The sequence below is a fragment of the Myotis nattereri genome (genome assembly GCF_964212035.1).
Source record: "Myotis nattereri genome assembly, chromosome: 3".
Taxonomy (NCBI): Eukaryota; Metazoa; Chordata; class Mammalia; order Chiroptera; family Vespertilionidae; genus Myotis; species Myotis nattereri.
In genome coordinates, this window is record NC_138077.1 from 201681894 (window position 1) to 201698854 (window position 16961).

Consider the following 16961-nt stretch of genomic DNA (forward strand, 5'->3'; position numbering starts at 1 on the left):
TTAAAAATGCATGTACAGTGAAACATTGAGCCCAGCTTTGTTACCTGAGAATACCACTAGGATAAAGAACAAACTGTCATGAGAAGTGAGGTCATTAAAAAAAATTGTATCATGCCTTTGGTCCCCTTAATAAAGATATGGCTCATCTATCTCAAAATCATTTTCCTTGGCCCTTAACAATCCCCTTTCCTCTCCCCCTCTGCTTCCTTCCTCCCATCCTAATTTAAGTCCTACTTTTTTTCCATAGAATCCTCTAGTAGAATACTGCCTGTGTCTACTTCTCCAGGCCTCAAAATCAATCAATCAATCAATCAATCAATCAATCAATCCCACTGTCACAAAAGAAACCATCAGGGTTCTGACTTAGGACAGAAAGAATGAGAAAAGTTATCTCCATGGAAAAGGGAAGGACTGGGCTGCCACCTAGGGTCAGAGAGGTAACACAGGACTGGAGGTGGAAGATCTGTGCAAGCAGATCACTTTACCTCTGGAGACTCAGTTGTCTCATCTGTAAAGTGGGGGTAATAATGTGACTTCAAGTTAAAACCATCAATGGTGGTAATTCCTGTTACCATCACTGGACTGATAATTTCCAGTGGGTCTCGAACTTTTCTACCAAATAGAAAAGAAAAGGTTCGCCCTTGTGTTGTGCGAGTCATGGCCTGAAACCCCCTCCCCGCCCCCCAAATGTTAAGGGTTTCTTTGAGATCCTCTTATATTTAAAAAAGTAACACAGATTTAGATTCTACTGTAAAGTCTATGTTTATTTAAATATAAAAATATTTTAAATTGCTTTTGATCTGCCATGTGCTACTGGTTTTACCTTGGGCAAGTAATTTAACTTTTCAGCCAATTTCCTCTGTAAAATATGGGTAATAACCTCCCCACCACAGGGTTGTGGTTAGAATTTGCTGAAATCATGCATGTAATATGGATGCATAGTGAATGGTCAGTGAATGTCAGCTGTTATTAGTATTCATTTTATTCTTTTTTAACTTTAAACTTTTCTTTTAATTATTTCAAACTGTAATTCAGCCAGAAAATAAAATAGTGATTTTTCAGGGGGAAATCAACAGGATTGGTATGAAAAATCTTTAATGGTAATGAGTAAATTATGTTATACATATATCACTTAAATTCTTTATAGTTTAAAGCATTACCTATGTCTCCCTTTCCCCCCCCCATTGACCTCTCTCTGGCCACTCTCCCCCCCCCTTAATTTTATTCGTATTAATTATTTAATTTACCCAGGAACAGTCCTTTCTTTATTCCATGCATTCATGCAACAGATAGTTATTGAGGGCTTACTATGTGCCAAACAGACCCAGTCTCTGCCATGACTCCAGGCTTCAGAAGGCTGCCTCTTGTCTTTCCTGTGGCTTCCACTTTCCCCTGTTATCTAGCCCTAGACCCAGGAATGCTGGTTCCTGGTGTGAACAGCACAGTCATATGTCACAGGGCTAACGCTGTGTCCAGCATCGAGGAGACACCGGATACAGGACTTAGCACAGGGGCAGCCTTGAAGACCATTTGGCCCACGTGTCACTTTATCAAATGGCCTTCAGCTGGGGCTATACTCCTATATCCATATATTCCACTCATCAGACAGCTTTATAACTGGCATTCCAAAACCAGACCTCCCAGACGGTAAAGCCCTGTGTGTGTCTGCAATCTCGTGGATTCAGAATTATTCAACACTTCGCTTTAATGAGTGTGTGTGTGAAAAGCATTATTGTATTAAATTGACGTATCCCTGTTTTACTTTTTAGCACAACAGTCTTAGGAAGAAAGACTGGCCCAGGGCTCTCCCTACCTCTGCAAGACCCTTCGAGGCCTTCACCCTGGAGCTGAAGGGGCACTGGAGCTCAAACTCCCGGAAGATGTTTGTGGAATCCCCTGTTCAGTTGCTCCCTTCCCAGCTGTCGTCCAGAACTTGGCACAGTGACCTCCAGACGGCCCTACTGACCGGCTCAACAGCCAGGCCCGCGAAGCACCTGCTGCAGGGTGCCTGCTCCTCCTCAAGGGTGGTCCTCAACCGCCACTCCAGAGCTCAACCGTAAACCCAGCCCCACCCACAGGATATCCGAGAAAGCAAACGGGCCTTGGGGACGTGCCAACGCCAATGGGGCGAAGGGAACCCAGGCCTGTTAACCTCCTCGAGACCGGCTGGCTTGCCCAGGTGGGTTTGCTTTTGCTTCTGTTTGCTGTCATTTAATTTGCTTCTAAAAAGCAGCTTCCCCCTCTGCCTCAGGAACCCCAAGGCCTGAGAGGCACTGCCTCCAAAAACAGGCTCGCTCTCAGGTGGTAGGAGTTGGGACTACAAGCCATGGAAGGACACTTTGCAAGTTGTCCTTCCTAATAAGACATACATTGTTTGCCTAATGACTCTCTTTTCCTGACTTCAAAGCACAAGTAACCGATTCTGTGTTGCCAGCCATCCCCTCATTTTGAGGCCCTCGCAGTCACTGGTGAGCACAGGGCTGCGGCTCAAGAAAGGAAAGATAATTCACTAGATGCTTGCTTCCGCTCCACCCCTTCTGCCTTATCTCAATTAATTATTTCACCAACCCACAGAACAGGTTTTATAGATGAGAGAACTATAGCTCATAGCTGCTAAGGGTAGGGTCTGTATTATAATTTGGCTGTCTGAAAAAAAAGAAGATAAAACACGCTTTTCCCACCTTACCATTCAGCTTCTTGCTGACCAGTGCCAGTTAGACAGCAGGCGCGTTTCCTTTCCTGGGCTTTGGCTCACGAAAGGGTACAACCCCCCCGTCCCCTCCCCTTGAGCTGGAAACTAAACTTCCAGCGGGCAGCATAGATCGAGAATGCTTCCCCTTATTCCACCTGCTCACTCCATTTCACTTCCTGATTTGGTAAAGCCCGTCGTCGTCTTTACTAAGGCATGCCCGTGTCCCCGTCCTCTCACCTTCGATGCAAAGATGGGAAAAAAAAACCCAAAACATTCTGAGACACTGACAAGGCTGGTGACAGTCAGAAGGACGGGTGTTTACACTAGGGGACCTCGGATGATCACAAATGCATTCGCGTTTGCAGAAACGAAGGCTGCACTCAAGCCCCCACTCCCTCCGTCCCAGTCACTACTCACCGGCGGCGTTCCCCTCGGGCCCACCTATCAGAGGTTCCTGAGAAATGACTGAGCCGCTGCGCGCAACCCGGAGGCACAGCCCCCTGAGTCCCTGCCCCGACTCGGTGCTGCCTGGGGCCTGCGGTGTTTTGCTTTCAAAGACCGCAATTTGATTGGCTCGGCTGCCTGCCAGTCAGAAGCTGGAGGGCATTTTGCTCAGACGAGTGGCTGTGAGAGAGGGTGGGCGGGACGTTGCCGAATTGGCTGCGCTGCCAGGCTTGGTTGAAGCGTAAGGGGTGAGCCTTGCCGAGGCCACAGCCTGCAGGAGCGTTGCTCTCACCTCGAGCCGGTCCCTCTAGCGGCCACGGGAAGGACCTGGGAACACACCCTGCTCCCCCTCTTCCCTCTGTCCTGGGGAGCTCAGGTGACCACTCACCTCCACCTGCGGGGCAGGTGGCAGCTCCCGGAATTTGCTCCTGCCATCCAGTCCTCCAAACCCCACGCTCTCACCGCGATCCGAATCCTGCACATCTTTTAAGACCCGGTTTCCCCCCAAAGTTATATATATATATATATATATATATATATATATATATATATATATATATATATATATATATACATACACATACATATATACACACACATACATACTGTATATACTGTACGTATATACTGTATATCTGCCTGCCCTCCGTAACACCTGTTGGGTGCATCATATGCTAACCCTCCAGCTCGCCCGCAGCTCAGCAACACTTAAGGGCCTCCTGAGCACTGATGTCTCCCTGATGCACATCTGTGCGAATTAACACGAGCATAGAACTCACACCTTTTCACTAACACGCATTTCGTTTCCGATCCTCACAACAAGGCTCTGAGTGAGACACTGCGCTCATCCCATGTTACCAATGCAGAAAGGACATTTGGGCAGCGACCTCAGTGATGACAGAAGGGCAGAGATGGCTCAGGAACGCCTGAGAGCGCGTCGGAAACTGGCTGATGTAGGAACGGCCCACGGGCGGCGGGGCGGGCGGTGGGCGCTGGCTCCAGAGGGAAGGGCCGGGACAAATTAGGGTAAGATGTTGGATTTCATCCTAAATTTAAAGGGACGCCGGGGGCGGGTCCTAAGCAGGGGGCTGACAAGGTGACTGACTGGGACTGCTCCGAAGCGTGGAGAGAGGGGCTGGTAGAACCGGAGGCGGGTGCCTTCGTACAATCGCCCATTTCAATCTCTTTTTCTTTAGTTATTGTCAACAGGGCTTGGGTGAGAGTTCTCGTAGGTTTATTCCTTGAAGTAGGATTTCTGGGTGGACAAGATTGTGAGACTTTTGTCCTATCACAAGAGGTTTGAGGGGTCGCCGAGGTAAGCCTCCATTGGGTTTCCCCATGGTCGTGAGGTAGGTAGGATGAACCTAAAATTCTGGCAGCTTCCCTGCAGTGTTTAAAGCGTCTCTAACGATTGGCCAATGACTGAGCAGTCTAAAGAAACAGAGGACACCATTGGCTAGAGTTCCTCACGTGGTCTCCAGACTGTTAGGCTGTGGTTGCCATGGAGACGGAGAAGGTTGGGCCCGGCCAGAGTCAGGCCAGGGGGAACCGATGAGGTAGGAGGCAGGTCCTGTTGGGGCACTGGTCCCAGGGTCCTGGGAGGTGGGCCTGGCGCACCCATGGGACACCCCCCGAGACCCCGCCCTGCTGGGTACCAGGTGATGCCCGAGGGCGGGAAGAAACCACCGTTGGAGGTAACCCCTCCCTGGATTGTGCCCGCAGAGTCCCCACCTGCAACATGGTGATTGCACCCAGGGCATGCCTTCCCCACGGAGCTTCCGTGCGGGGCCTGGGCAGCTCACTCCCCGCCTCAGCCCCGCGAATGTTTGGGGCTGCGGGGCCTGGCAGCTGGTGGGCGGCAGAGAGCAGAATTCTCACCCTAGCTCCTCTGGCCTCCCTCGGCCAACATCTTTCCTGCTCCGAGCCCCACGCTGGCCACCTGTGAAAAGAAAGGGTGAGATTGGAATCTAGTGATCATAGCCGGCTGTGACAGCTTTTGACACGTTTTCTCAGCTTATGAAAAATCTCAAGTGGGTTATTTACCTGCGGGTGCTTTGAAAAATGTAAAAAAATAACACACACCATAAAATCTCACACAGTTGAAACTATTCATGCAAATCCCGTAAGCAGTATACATGGTTTAGAATATATTGATATACCCTATACAGTAGCATACATGTATGTATAAATGCTTAAGATATGTCATAATACTATAACATAAATGATAAAGGTTTTTTTAAACATAGAGATGGTACAATGAAAACATGTCTATTGTAATCATGTGAGGTAAATCTTTATAGAATGCAGCTCTTGAAGGAAAGAGTCGTATTATGAGGACATCTATATACATTATTGCTAACATGTGTTTACCCCTAGTAAACACATTCACTCATTCATTCCACAAATATTTATTGAGTAACTACTATGTGCCAGGAAACAGACTGGGGATTCTATGATGAATATTCTATTGGAGAAGATCATAAAGAAATACACATAAAATATGATGTTGGGTAGAGAAAAATGCTATGAGAAAAATAGGCCAGGTTCCTGGACTAATGAAAGGTGGGGTGGTACTTCTTGGGAGTGGTCCAGGGAGTCACCCCTAAGGGCTGAGCAGAGACGCAGATGAACCTGGTGACAGGACCAGAAGATGATGCCCACTGTAGTGAGGGTAGCAATCCCCGGCAACAAAGAGACATTGCAGAGGCTGGAGAGGTCCCTGTGGGGAAGAGGATTCGTTTGTAGGTAATGGGATATGACAAATGGGTACATTTAGACATACATATGAAATGTAACTCCCCACCCCCAAAACCATCTATTATTAAGTTCACTAGACCTTTCTGTAGTGTCAAATATTTTTGGGCAGGCTGTAGGTCTTTCTGTGCCCAGGTGGCCATCTTCAGTTACTTGAAGAACAGTCATATAGAACAGTGGCTTTCAAACTTTTTGACTGTGACCCATGGTCAGAAATGCAGCACGCATAGGAACCTAGCAAACTTAACAAAAGACTACAGGCTATGGCAGTGATGGCGAACCTGTGACACGCGTGTCAGAGGTGACACGCGAACTCATTTTTTTGGTTGATTTTTCTTTGTTAAATGGCATTTCAATATATAAAATAAATATCAAAAATACAAATCTTTGTTTTACTGTGGTTGCAAAGATAAAAAAATTTCTATATGTGACACGGCACCAGAGTTAAGTTAGGGGTTTTTCAAAATGCTGACACGCCGAGCTCAAAAGGTTCGCCATCACTGGGCTATGGCCTGCACTTTGAAAATCACTATCACCAGTAGGGAAGAGAAATGAGACTTATTCTGAGTCCATTTCAAGGGCTAGAATTGGGATGACTGGAGAGAAAAGGGGGGGGGGCTGTCAGCTTGATACAGATAGGGACTTTCTAGCAGTTAGAATTACCCAACAGTGAACTACCTCAAGAATTTTCAAACTGACCTCTAGGGAACCTCAGCATTCTGTGAAAACTTGAGACAGCCTCAAAGATTAAGAAAATGAAAAGACAAACCTCAGACGGAGAGCGGATAATTCCAAAACTTATATATGATAAGGGGCGGGTAGCCAACATATATTAAGATCATTTACAACTCAATAACAAGATAACCCAATTGTTTAAAAAGGGATGTGAACAGGCACTTTACCAAAGAAGGTAAAGAAATGACAAATAAGCACATGAAAATATACAAATGAAAGTGACAACGAGATACCACTGTAGGGCCACGAAAATGGCTAAAACTCTAATATTTACCACACAAATGTTGGTGAGGATGGGTAACAACTGGAACAGACTCCTGGTACATGCAACACCATGGGCGAATCTCAAAAGCATTGTGGTAAGTGAAAAAAGACAGGTTACAAAACAGCACAGACCGTATGACAACATATATATGGCATTCTAGAAAAGGCAACCATTGTGACAGAAAGCAGAGCAGTGGCTGCCAGACACCAGGCTTGGGAGGGTATTGACTGCAAAGAAACACAGAAGACTTTTTGGGCTCATGGATATATTTATATCTTTAAAACTAGAGGCCCAGTGCACAAAATTCATGCACAGGTAGGGTCCCTAGCAGCTGCCAACTGCCGGCTGGGGCCTTCCTTCATTCCGTGCCGTCCCCTGGTGGCCAGCGCATGTCATAGTGAGCAATCGAATTCCCAGCTGGTCGAACTCCCGAGGGAACACTTTGCATATTAGGCTTTTATATATATAGATGGCAGTGGTAGTTCACATAACTGTAAACGTGTCAAAATTTAGAATTGTATACATAGTGACAATGTAGTAACTCCTGAATTATAGTGTATGTAAATGATCTCATGATAAATTTATAAAATTCAAGCCTTTGTTAGTTCTGGAAGCAACATCAACTGTGAATACTTACAGGGTTCCTGCTACAGACCGTGAGTGCAGTGTGCTTGCGACTTGAGGTCATAGATCCTGGTAAACCTCAGCCGCTACACGTTTCTCAGCCCGTCCTGCCGAGAGAATAGAACTCACTCCACGTAATTAACAGAAATGTGACACGATCCCTACAAATGCTGTAATTTGCTGTTTCAGGTGCTTGGAAGAACCGTAGTTAAGTTTTTCACCAAACAAATGAAACATATCACAGAACTGTGCTAAGATGGCCACCTCGGCACAAAGAGACCTGCAGCCTGCCAGAACATACCTGAAACTCCAGAGAGGTCTGGTGAACTTGATAATGGATGTCTTTGGGGGTGGGGCCTTGCAGTTTATATTTATGTCGAAATGTACCCATTTATACTCATAATTATGTTGTATATCTGCCCACATGTTTACCATTTCCAGAACTCTTCCTTCCTCTGTGTAGATACAGATTTCCAACTGGTGTCATTTCTCTTCTGCCTGTAGGACTCCCTTTAACATTTGATATTATTCCAGTTTGCTGCTGCTGAACTCTTCCCGTTTTCGTATATATTTAAGTCTTTATTTCACTTTTGTGTTTGAAAGGTGTTTTTCTGGGTGCAGGATTTTAGGGTGGCAGCTTTCTTTTCCTTCTCTTACCTTCAAGGTTTTGTTTCTAACAGTGGCCTGCTGTCTCTGTTCTCTTCGTATGTAATGCCTTTTCCCCCTCTGCCTGATTTAAAATTTTTCTCTTTATCACTTTGTTAAAGCAATTTGATTATTTTACGTGCCACGTGTGATTTTATTCATGTTTCATGTGCTGAGGTTTTTATTTTCTTGGATCTGGGGGCCTATAGTTTTTATCTGATATGGAAATTTTTCGTCTTTTTCTCAAAATAATTTTCTTTTCTCTCTCTCCCCACATCTCTTCTTTGGAGAGTCCAATTACATTTATATGAACTTCCTGGAAGTTGTCACATAGCTCACTGATACTCTGTATTTTTAATCCTTTTTCTCTTTGTGTTTTATTTTGGATGGTTTCTATTTCTATGTCTTCAAGTTTCCTAGTCTTTCTCCTCCCCCCGCTGCCCCCGCATCCCACAGTGCCTAGTTTACTGTTAATCGTGTGTGTGTGTGTGTGTGTGTGTGTGTGTGTGTGTTCTCATGGAGCAGTGGTTCTCAACCTGTGGGTCACGACCCCTTTGGGGGTCGAACGACCCTTTCACAGGGGTTGCCTAAGACCATTGGAAAACATATATAATTACATATTGTTTTTGTGATTAATCACTATGCTTTAATTATGTTCAATTTGTAACAATGAAAATACATCCTGCATATCAGATATTTACATTATGATTCATAACAGTAGCAACATTACAGTTATGAAGTAGCAACAAAAATAATTTTATGGTCGGGGGTCACCACAACATGAGGAACTGTATTAAAGGGTCGCAGCATTAGGAAGGTTGAGAACCACTGTCGTAGAGGGTTGCTTTGATACACACCATTCTACCAGAAGCCAAAGTGCTTGATCTCCTTTTTAGTCAGGGAGAAACCTTTCCTTCCTCCAGGGGAATGTCCATCCTTTTCCTTTTTTTTTTTTTAAATGCCCCCCCCCCCCTTCCTTCACTGCCTCCTCTGCAAACTCAGTTATTCTAATGACTTAGGCTTTTAGTATCAAAAGCTAGGAAACCTTGGGTCTGTTGCTTTCTGATTTGCTCTCTAGCTCCCTTAAAGAAAAAATTCGTAACCATCCACCTACTTGAATGGGGGAGGGAGGGAGATGGGAGGAGAAGAATAAATCTACCATACGTGGGCATTGCCAGATGTTTTCTAGCTGAACATATGCAGTATTCTGCTTCTTTTACTTGCTTCATCCTCAACCCAGACGCATCAGGCTCCATGGCCCCCTCCCCATCATTTCATTCATTGTTTACTGAGTCTTAACTGTGAGCCAGGCCCAGGACGAGGGAGCACAGCTTAGAGTTGAAGAGCCTGAGCTCATCGGACAAACTGCTCGAACCTCAGGTGTTGCACTGTGTTGCTGTGATTCGCGTGAGTAACGTAGTCTCTCTGAGCCTCAGTTTCCTCATCTGTAAAGCTTGTTAGTAATAGTACTTCCCGGGGGGCCGGGGGGGGGGGGGGGCTGTTGGCATTGGGCTTTCCTCTCTGAAAAATAGTTTTGTTTTTTCAAAAGTTTGGAGGCTAAGAAATGGGCCTTGAAGACAGTTTTCATGCAATCTGGCCCCTACCCTTCTTTCTTTCTCTTGGCTCTCCCTCTTCAGTTCCCCTCGGAGGGTGAGTGCTCTGATGTTGAGATGACTGGGCTCACTGATGTGGACATGTAGCCGTCAGGGTGGACACTCCTCCCGCCCCCCTAATTTGGCTTGGATGTCAAGACCCATGGTGCCACACACACCCATCAAGGGGCTGTGGAAAGGTTTAACCCTCACATAATGAGGCTTTCTGGGGGGAGAGCACGGCAGGCTTCCTAATCTGGCCCCACAGTGGCTTAGAGCAGGGAAAGGAGTCTGACCTGGGTTTTACTGTGGGGAGGCGGTGGGCTGCAGTGAGGGCTGGAAGGAGGGTCTGCATTCTAGCCGGTGCCAAGGAGGGAGCACCTGGGCCTTCTCATCAGCTTGCTGGGACCGGGGGGCCGAAAAGTAAGAGGGAGGGAGGGAGGGGTGAGGCCTAAAAGCTGTCAGCAGTCAAACACGACAGTCCATTTCTATTCTACGCACTGAACAGAGCTTGTCATCAGTGGGTGTGCAGACGGATGCTGCCCGTGGGATCAGTATCGTGGCCATTCTCCCACGTGCGGAGCGTGGGAGGAGGGAAAGTGGGATTTCGTATGTCGTGTATGCATCATGACTCAGGTGTATTCAATTTTAACCTGATTTCCTTTAAGTGATGCCTTTTTGACCCATGTCTGCTCAAAGCCGAGGGCTGAATTCACACGGTGCCCTGGGAAGGCAGAGAGCCCGGCTCCGGGACCTCCCGCCTCTCTGGGTCGTCACAGCGCTCTGCGATGTGTGACTGGGCTGGGGACGCGTGACGGTTTCGTGTCCTCCTTCCCGGCCAGCTCTCCCCTCTTCCCTGGGACCATTCATTGCCACCATGTTACCAAGACTCTAGTTCCGTGGTTCTCAACCTTGGCTGCACATTAGAATCACCTGGGAGTCTCTTTAAAATCCTGATTTCTGGGCCTCATGGGAACCACTGCTCTAGTTTAAGAGCTGGAGCGGACGTCCCAATAAGTTACCAAGAGGGGAAGGAAGTAAAGTGGGAAACACTTTTTGTAAAACTGTATTTTTATTGATTTCAGAGGGAAAGAGAGAGAGAAACATCAATGATGAGAGAGAATCATTGATTGGCCGCCTCCTGCACGCCCCCTACTGGGGACCGAGCCCACAACCAGGGCACGTCCTGACCCGGAATCGAACTGGGACCTCCTGGTTCGTAGGTCAATGCTCAACCGCTGAACCACTCTGGCCGGGCAAGTGAGGAATACTTTTTAAAAGTCCTGCTTTATGTTTATCTCTTGTCCAAAGGCAAGTTTCTCTTCTATTCCATTTCAGATAAAACGCTAATATACAGCTCTGTGTTTTCTGCATTTGCCAGTTCTTTGCCCTGTGCTAATTTTTGTTTTGTTTTTGTTGTTTAGGTTTTACCGCTGCATATCCGACACAATCCTCCATTCCTTACAAATCTCACTGGGCAAAAAGTTCAGAATCAGAAAAGAAAGGATTTAATAGTCAAACCAAGAGATTTGATCAGAAAACGGTAATGGCATTCATTGTCTTAGAGATTCTTTACTTTTTTTAGTCTGGATTTTAGCCTCAAGGGCCGGGCAGGCGAGTCTGGCTGGTGCGTCTCTCCCTGTGACCAGTAGAGGGCGGTGCTATCCCAGGAGCCACAGCAGCCTCTCCAGCTGTGCTCTTGATGGTAAGAATCAGCTGTGACAGACCCAGGGACAGGAGGCAGAGCCCACCGGTTGGTTGGTGGTCGCCAGAGGGCAGGGGGTTTGGGGACTGGGTGAATGAAAGAGGCGATGAACGGATTAAGAAGTGCAAATTGGCATAGTCCCCAGGATGTAAAGCTCAAGATAGGGAATATAGTCAATAATATTGCAAAAACTGTGAATGGTGCCAGGTGAGCGCTGGAAATATCGGGGCAGAGGGCACTTTGTAAAGCATATGACTGTCTGATCACTGCTGTGCACCTGAAACCAATACAAACTAATATTGTAAGTAAAAACTGTTAAGACCTTAAAAAATAAAAAGAAAAAAAAGAATGAGCTGGACAGATAGTAAATCCAGGGAAAAACAACATGTCCAGATGGTGCTACACGGAACCCCAAAATTTTAATAAGCAATGTATTTCAAAAATTATTATAGAAATAGAACGTTAAAAATCCCAGGGATGTTAAGTAAAAGGTAAAAATCTTTCCCTCTTTCTCCCCCAGCCTCACTCCTTAAAACACGAAAGGGAATAACGAGACTTTCTTTGAATAACAAAAAGGGAAAATGAGTCTAATAAATTTTAAATGACCTTTGTGATGAGGGCCCCCTCGTTTTTAATGCTTCTTTTAACAACGTGTTACTGCTGCTCCTGTGTTGCCCCCATTCTCACTCTCTCCCCCCAGATATCTGGGTCTCTTTTCCTCTTTGATCTGGGAAGCTCTGCTTGGCACCTACGTAGGGATTTCACCTGCGAAAGGCTCAGGGATCTGACCGGCTCCTCTCTCACCGGCAGGGGGCTCAGCCAACTCGCAAACGTTTTCAGTTTTCTTTAAAATCTTCATCCCTGCATTCATTTAGCCAAGACTTTTAGAATAACATTCTTGGGGAGTAATCATCATCTCGGTTACCTTTTGCTGCATTCTAAAAATGTTTCTCATCTTACCACCTTGCCAGGATGGTGGGGGAGGGAATGAGATCTGGCTTCTGAGTGAATGCAGGTGAGTCCGGAAGGAGTGGAGGGGCTTGGCAAGCCCCTCTGGCCCTTGCCTGTTCCTTCTTTGTAAACCAGAATGCCCAATTAGAGAACATTTCAGTTCCTTTCACTTCTGGTTTTTTAGGATTTTAAGAAAGCCAAATAATAAAGAATGTAGTATACACACACATACATATTTGTAATTACTTGCAGTTTCCCCCCCAAAGATGATAAATAAGATACTTGCTTAGGAGTTTTCTCTCTTCTCTTTCTAGTTTCTCTGTCTATGATTTAGCTGTCCATCTCTCTCTCTCTCTTTTTTTTTTTGGCCTGGTTTCCCATTTGTCAGTTTAGCAAGAATATATTATTAAGACATTTGCAGTCCAGCCTCCAATAAAAATAATAGAAGCCACCATTCACTGATCTCTCCTACGGGTGAAATCATTTTTAGAACACATCTCTAATCCTCAGAACAATGCTAAAGGGAAGGGTTTATTATCTTAACCGAAGAGGAAACCGAGGCTTAGGGACGTTAAATGACCCGCCCAAGGTCAGAGCGCGCAGGGTTTGGCACACAAGAGGCCCTGCATAAATATTTGCTGAATCCATGTTGAAAGAATTAGACCTCAAGCCCAGGTCTAGCTCACGCCAAAGCCTCATGCTCTTGCCACACACGGCACCACGCCTCCCTTTGTGGCCTGCAAAGCCATACATTTGATCTCTGAGAGTCAGAGAGCATGTTTCTGAAAAGGGCTTAGCAAAACAGACCGGGCTCCGGCCACGGGGAAGATGTCCAGTAATGGTGCGAGGCTCCATGCTACGTGACCGAGTGCTGATGACGCAGATACAGGAATGGGGTGGGCTGGCTTTTAAAGTCAGGATCTTACATTGCTATTGGCTTTCAGAAAATTTTCTGCTGAAGGAACCAAGATGACAGCCAGAGCTATAGGCAGCGTCAGGTAGAGAGAGGAATCGCTCAGAAATTTGACTCAGACTTTCCAAGTGTGGTCCCATTGGTTTGACAATGTGAAAACTTCCACCTACTATTTGAAAGCATTTGGTAAATGAGAATGGACCTTTGTGGAAAGGGCGAGGAATCCATAAGTCAGGTCTCCCGTGTTCTGCTCGGTTACTAGCTGTGGGCCTCGAGTTCCTTGACTTTTCTGGGCTTCAGGTTTTTTTTTTCATCTGAAACATAAAATTTGGATTATATAATTGCATTAGGCTCTTCAAGCTATAAAAACAGACAAAGAAGTCTGATTCCACGCTCATTGTTCTCATTTGTCCTGAGGGAAGTGGGCATTGAGAAGTTAAGGATCTCATGTAGCATCACCCAATAATTTAGTGAGGCAATACGAATTAAAAACAGATTTTAAAACCCCAGTGTCTCACCGCCCTTCTTCAAACATTCCTCGCACACGCCCTGTGCCTGATCTCATCACTTGGTTGTGGCCTCGAATGAATTCTGTGACCCACTTAGCACATCTCACACGGTGCCCTTGGAAACGTGCGTGCACCTGATCGTCTCACTTGGTCGGAAACGCCAAGGCCTCGTTGCCTGGCTCCCATTCCCCTAAGAATCTGACTGCTGGGTGCTAGGAACCCTTCCCAGAGCTCGGTCCTGGATCGGCAGTGCTGCTGCCAGGAACGAGGCCTGCTTCTCTGAGCGCGGTACAGCTGTTTGCAGATGTGCGGGACTCTCGTGCATGCGAGGCGTGCCTGGTCTGGGGCCAGGCATAGCCCAGTGGCTCGATGGGCATTTTCTCCCCCCACCTCCCCTGTCTGTCCCCGTTTCACCCTGGACTGTGGTTACTGTTTGCCAAGCTGTGTAACACTAGACACTTACTGTCTCTGCATCTTCGTTTCCTCATCTTCAAAATCAGGATGTTACATAGGTCGGCCTGTCCAGGGATCACTGTTCTGTGGTTCTAAACACGACTGATCCCTCCAGGTGCAAATCAATGAAGAGTGGCAGGGCTCGGGCACCACAGGCTCCCACGGGCACAATTTAGCAGCACATGTTACTTTCAGACACGGCCTGACAGCAAACCTACCCTCTCAGGTGGTAAGCAGGCCAGTGTTTCATTTGTGGCGAAGTTAACGCTGTTCACTTATTAACCTGAGAAGGCACTGGGCCAGGGGTATTTTACACGGCAGGGATGCTTCAATGAAAAGAAGCTTAGTGTGCATAGACCCCCACGGCCAAGGGCATAAGTGCCCCCCAAGGGTGCAGTCAGCTGCCTGTTGGAACCCTCTGCCTGACCCTCCTGCTCTGGAAGCCGGGCTTCTCTGCTTCAGTCCCAGCGCCCCTCCCAGCGGGTCTGCGGGGCCCAGGCCCGGAGATAGCAGCACTGGCTGGCACTGACGGGGTGCCAGGCGCCCCTCGAAGACCTTGGCATTCATCAACCCACTTTATCCCCACAATAGCCTGTGAGCCAAGTCCCATCATTATCCCCACTGTTCAGATAATGACCCTGAGACACAGAGAGGGTAAGTGACTTGTGCAGCCAGGGTCAGGCCGAGCGAGGACGAACCCAGGCAGCAGCTCCTGGTTCCCAGACACCGTACCCCAGCCTCTCCCCTGGGCGCAGGCAAGCACGCCCTCCTCTGAACGCCCAGAGCCAGTCGCAAGGCCCTTGCCCTCCTCCCCTGGGCCTGGCGGGGATGGGTGTGCACCTCTTCTCTCCGCCTGCCTGGCAGCTGCTGGGGTGGCAGCCACCGCTGTCCTCCCCAGACCCGAGGCCCTCGAAAGTGGATTGAATGAAGGACCCCCATTCGTGCGCCTGCATTTCCCACCGAGTCACAGGCTCACGTCCCATCCGCTTCGCCGGGTCTCCTTCCCACTCCTGGCTTTGTGCGCTGCTTGCTGGTTGTGCCTGTCACCTCGCACCTTAGCCCGGCCCCGGCCCCGGCCCCAGGAGGTTTCAGTACATGTTGGTGGAGTTGACTTTTGCCCACGTTCCACTCGGGGTTTCAAGGGACTGCTAATGGGCTGCTGCCAGGCTTAAGGACAGGAAGGGGCATGATGTGCTCAGAGACGATGAAAACGTGCTTTCACTTCTCTGGTCTGTTCCCAGCGTAGCCAGGCCAGCGACGGGCAGAGACCTGGTCCCTGTTTTCATCACAGGTGACCAGTGTCCCACCTGCCCTCTCCCCCCCTCCCCCACCTGCCCTTCACCTGGCGAGGAGACACACTCTCCTCAAGGGAACTCGCCCTGGTTTTCCTGGGTGGGTACTCCCTTCGGGCTCCCAGGGCCCTTTCATTCCTGACGTCCTCCCCGGTCTGAGCGGGGGGGGAAAAGTGGCATTTTCTTGTTTGAAGTGCGCTGGCTGCTGCTCCCTTTCCTCCTGTGATCAGAGGGGTGGAAACTTTGATGCCACGTGTAAGTGTATGGAGCAGGGGTGGGGGGGGGGGTGGGGGGGGTGGGGGAGGGTGGGACAGGGGAGGGGAGGAAGCAGGAGGGAGGAAGGCATCTTATAAGGGGCAAATCTCAGTCGTAGACACTTTGAACGGGAGGGTTCAGTGGATGGACGTGTTGTCCGAGACCCTAAGACTAGAGGCTTTTGTGAAAGGAACTGGTTCCCTCGGGAACCCCACATTCTTGTGTGGCTTGGCCACTGGATTAGCCCCAGGACAGGGCTCTGCTTCCACCCCAGGCAGGTCCCCCTCCTGTGTGTGCCGCTCGCCATTGGCAACCCCTGGTTTCATTCATCGTGTGCCCTCCCCAGACAGCAGGAGCCGCCCCCGAACCGACAAAAGCGGGGGCGGGGGGGCATCTTAAAGAGTCAGAGGCAGTTCTGAGCGGCCTTTAGCCAGGGATCCCACAGACCACATTTTCCACGCCGGGAAACGGTTCGGCAGACATCGATTTGACAAACCTAAACTTATTAGCTGGACAGGATCTGTGAAACCAGGACCAGCAAATCCAGGCTGTGTGCAGGTGTCTGGCTCCAGGCTGTGGGACATTAAGCCTCCATGACCTCGGGAGCTCTCTGGGGTGAGGAGGTAAATGCCTGACCCCCACTCCCCCCCCAAAACCTGACCTAAAGTCACGTGACTGTGGGTCTGTGTCCTGCCCTTGGCACATGCAGAGGCTGCCCATTTGGGACTTTAATCCTTCAAACGGGCTGTCAAAGTGCATTTCGACCAGATGTCATCCAGGGGTGTATTCGGTGGGGGTTGGGAACACATCAGCCTGTCATCGGTGCTCAGTCCCCCTCTGCTCAGAACCCCCTCCTGGCTCCTTGACCCTGTCATGGGCCGTGCAGAGGGTGGTGGTGACGATGACAATGGCTGCACAGGCGGCACTGCTGTGGTCTCTCCACATGTGTTGACTCTGATTGTCACACTGGGAGGCGGGCACAGGAGAGACAGGAACAGCCCCTGGCACTGTGCTTCCAGCAGGACACTCAGCAGGCCGTCAGCATTGCTCAGAGGAAGAGTTCTCCCTGCTCTCTCCCCACCCATTTTTGTTTTGTTTGCTTATTTGGTTTTATCCTCTGGGGTAATCTTGG

General features: G+C 48.3%; 2 protein-coding genes across 2 annotated transcripts in view; one reads left to right on the forward strand and one right to left on the reverse strand.

Annotated features, from left to right (window-relative positions):
* Positions 1-3212, reverse strand: part of NIPAL3 (NIPA like domain containing 3) — a 39860-nt gene extending 36648 nt beyond the window's left edge. The window contains exon 1 of the mRNA XM_081085936.1: positions 3110-3212. The gene's annotated coding sequence lies outside the window, so the exon portion shown is untranslated. The remainder of the gene's footprint in view (positions 1-3109) is intronic.
* A 4558-nt stretch (positions 3213-7770) lies between these two features.
* The window catches only part of STPG1 (sperm tail PG-rich repeat containing 1), a gene marked incomplete at its 5' end in the record, with an annotated part of 35056 nt that continues 25865 nt past the window's right edge, over positions 7771-16961 (forward strand). Inside the window, 2 exons of the mRNA XM_081086104.1 lie at positions 7771-7831; positions 11176-11294. Of these exons, the coding sequence (XP_080942230.1) occupies positions 7771-7831; positions 11176-11294 (180 nt within the window). The remainder of the gene's footprint in view (positions 7832-11175; positions 11295-16961) is intronic.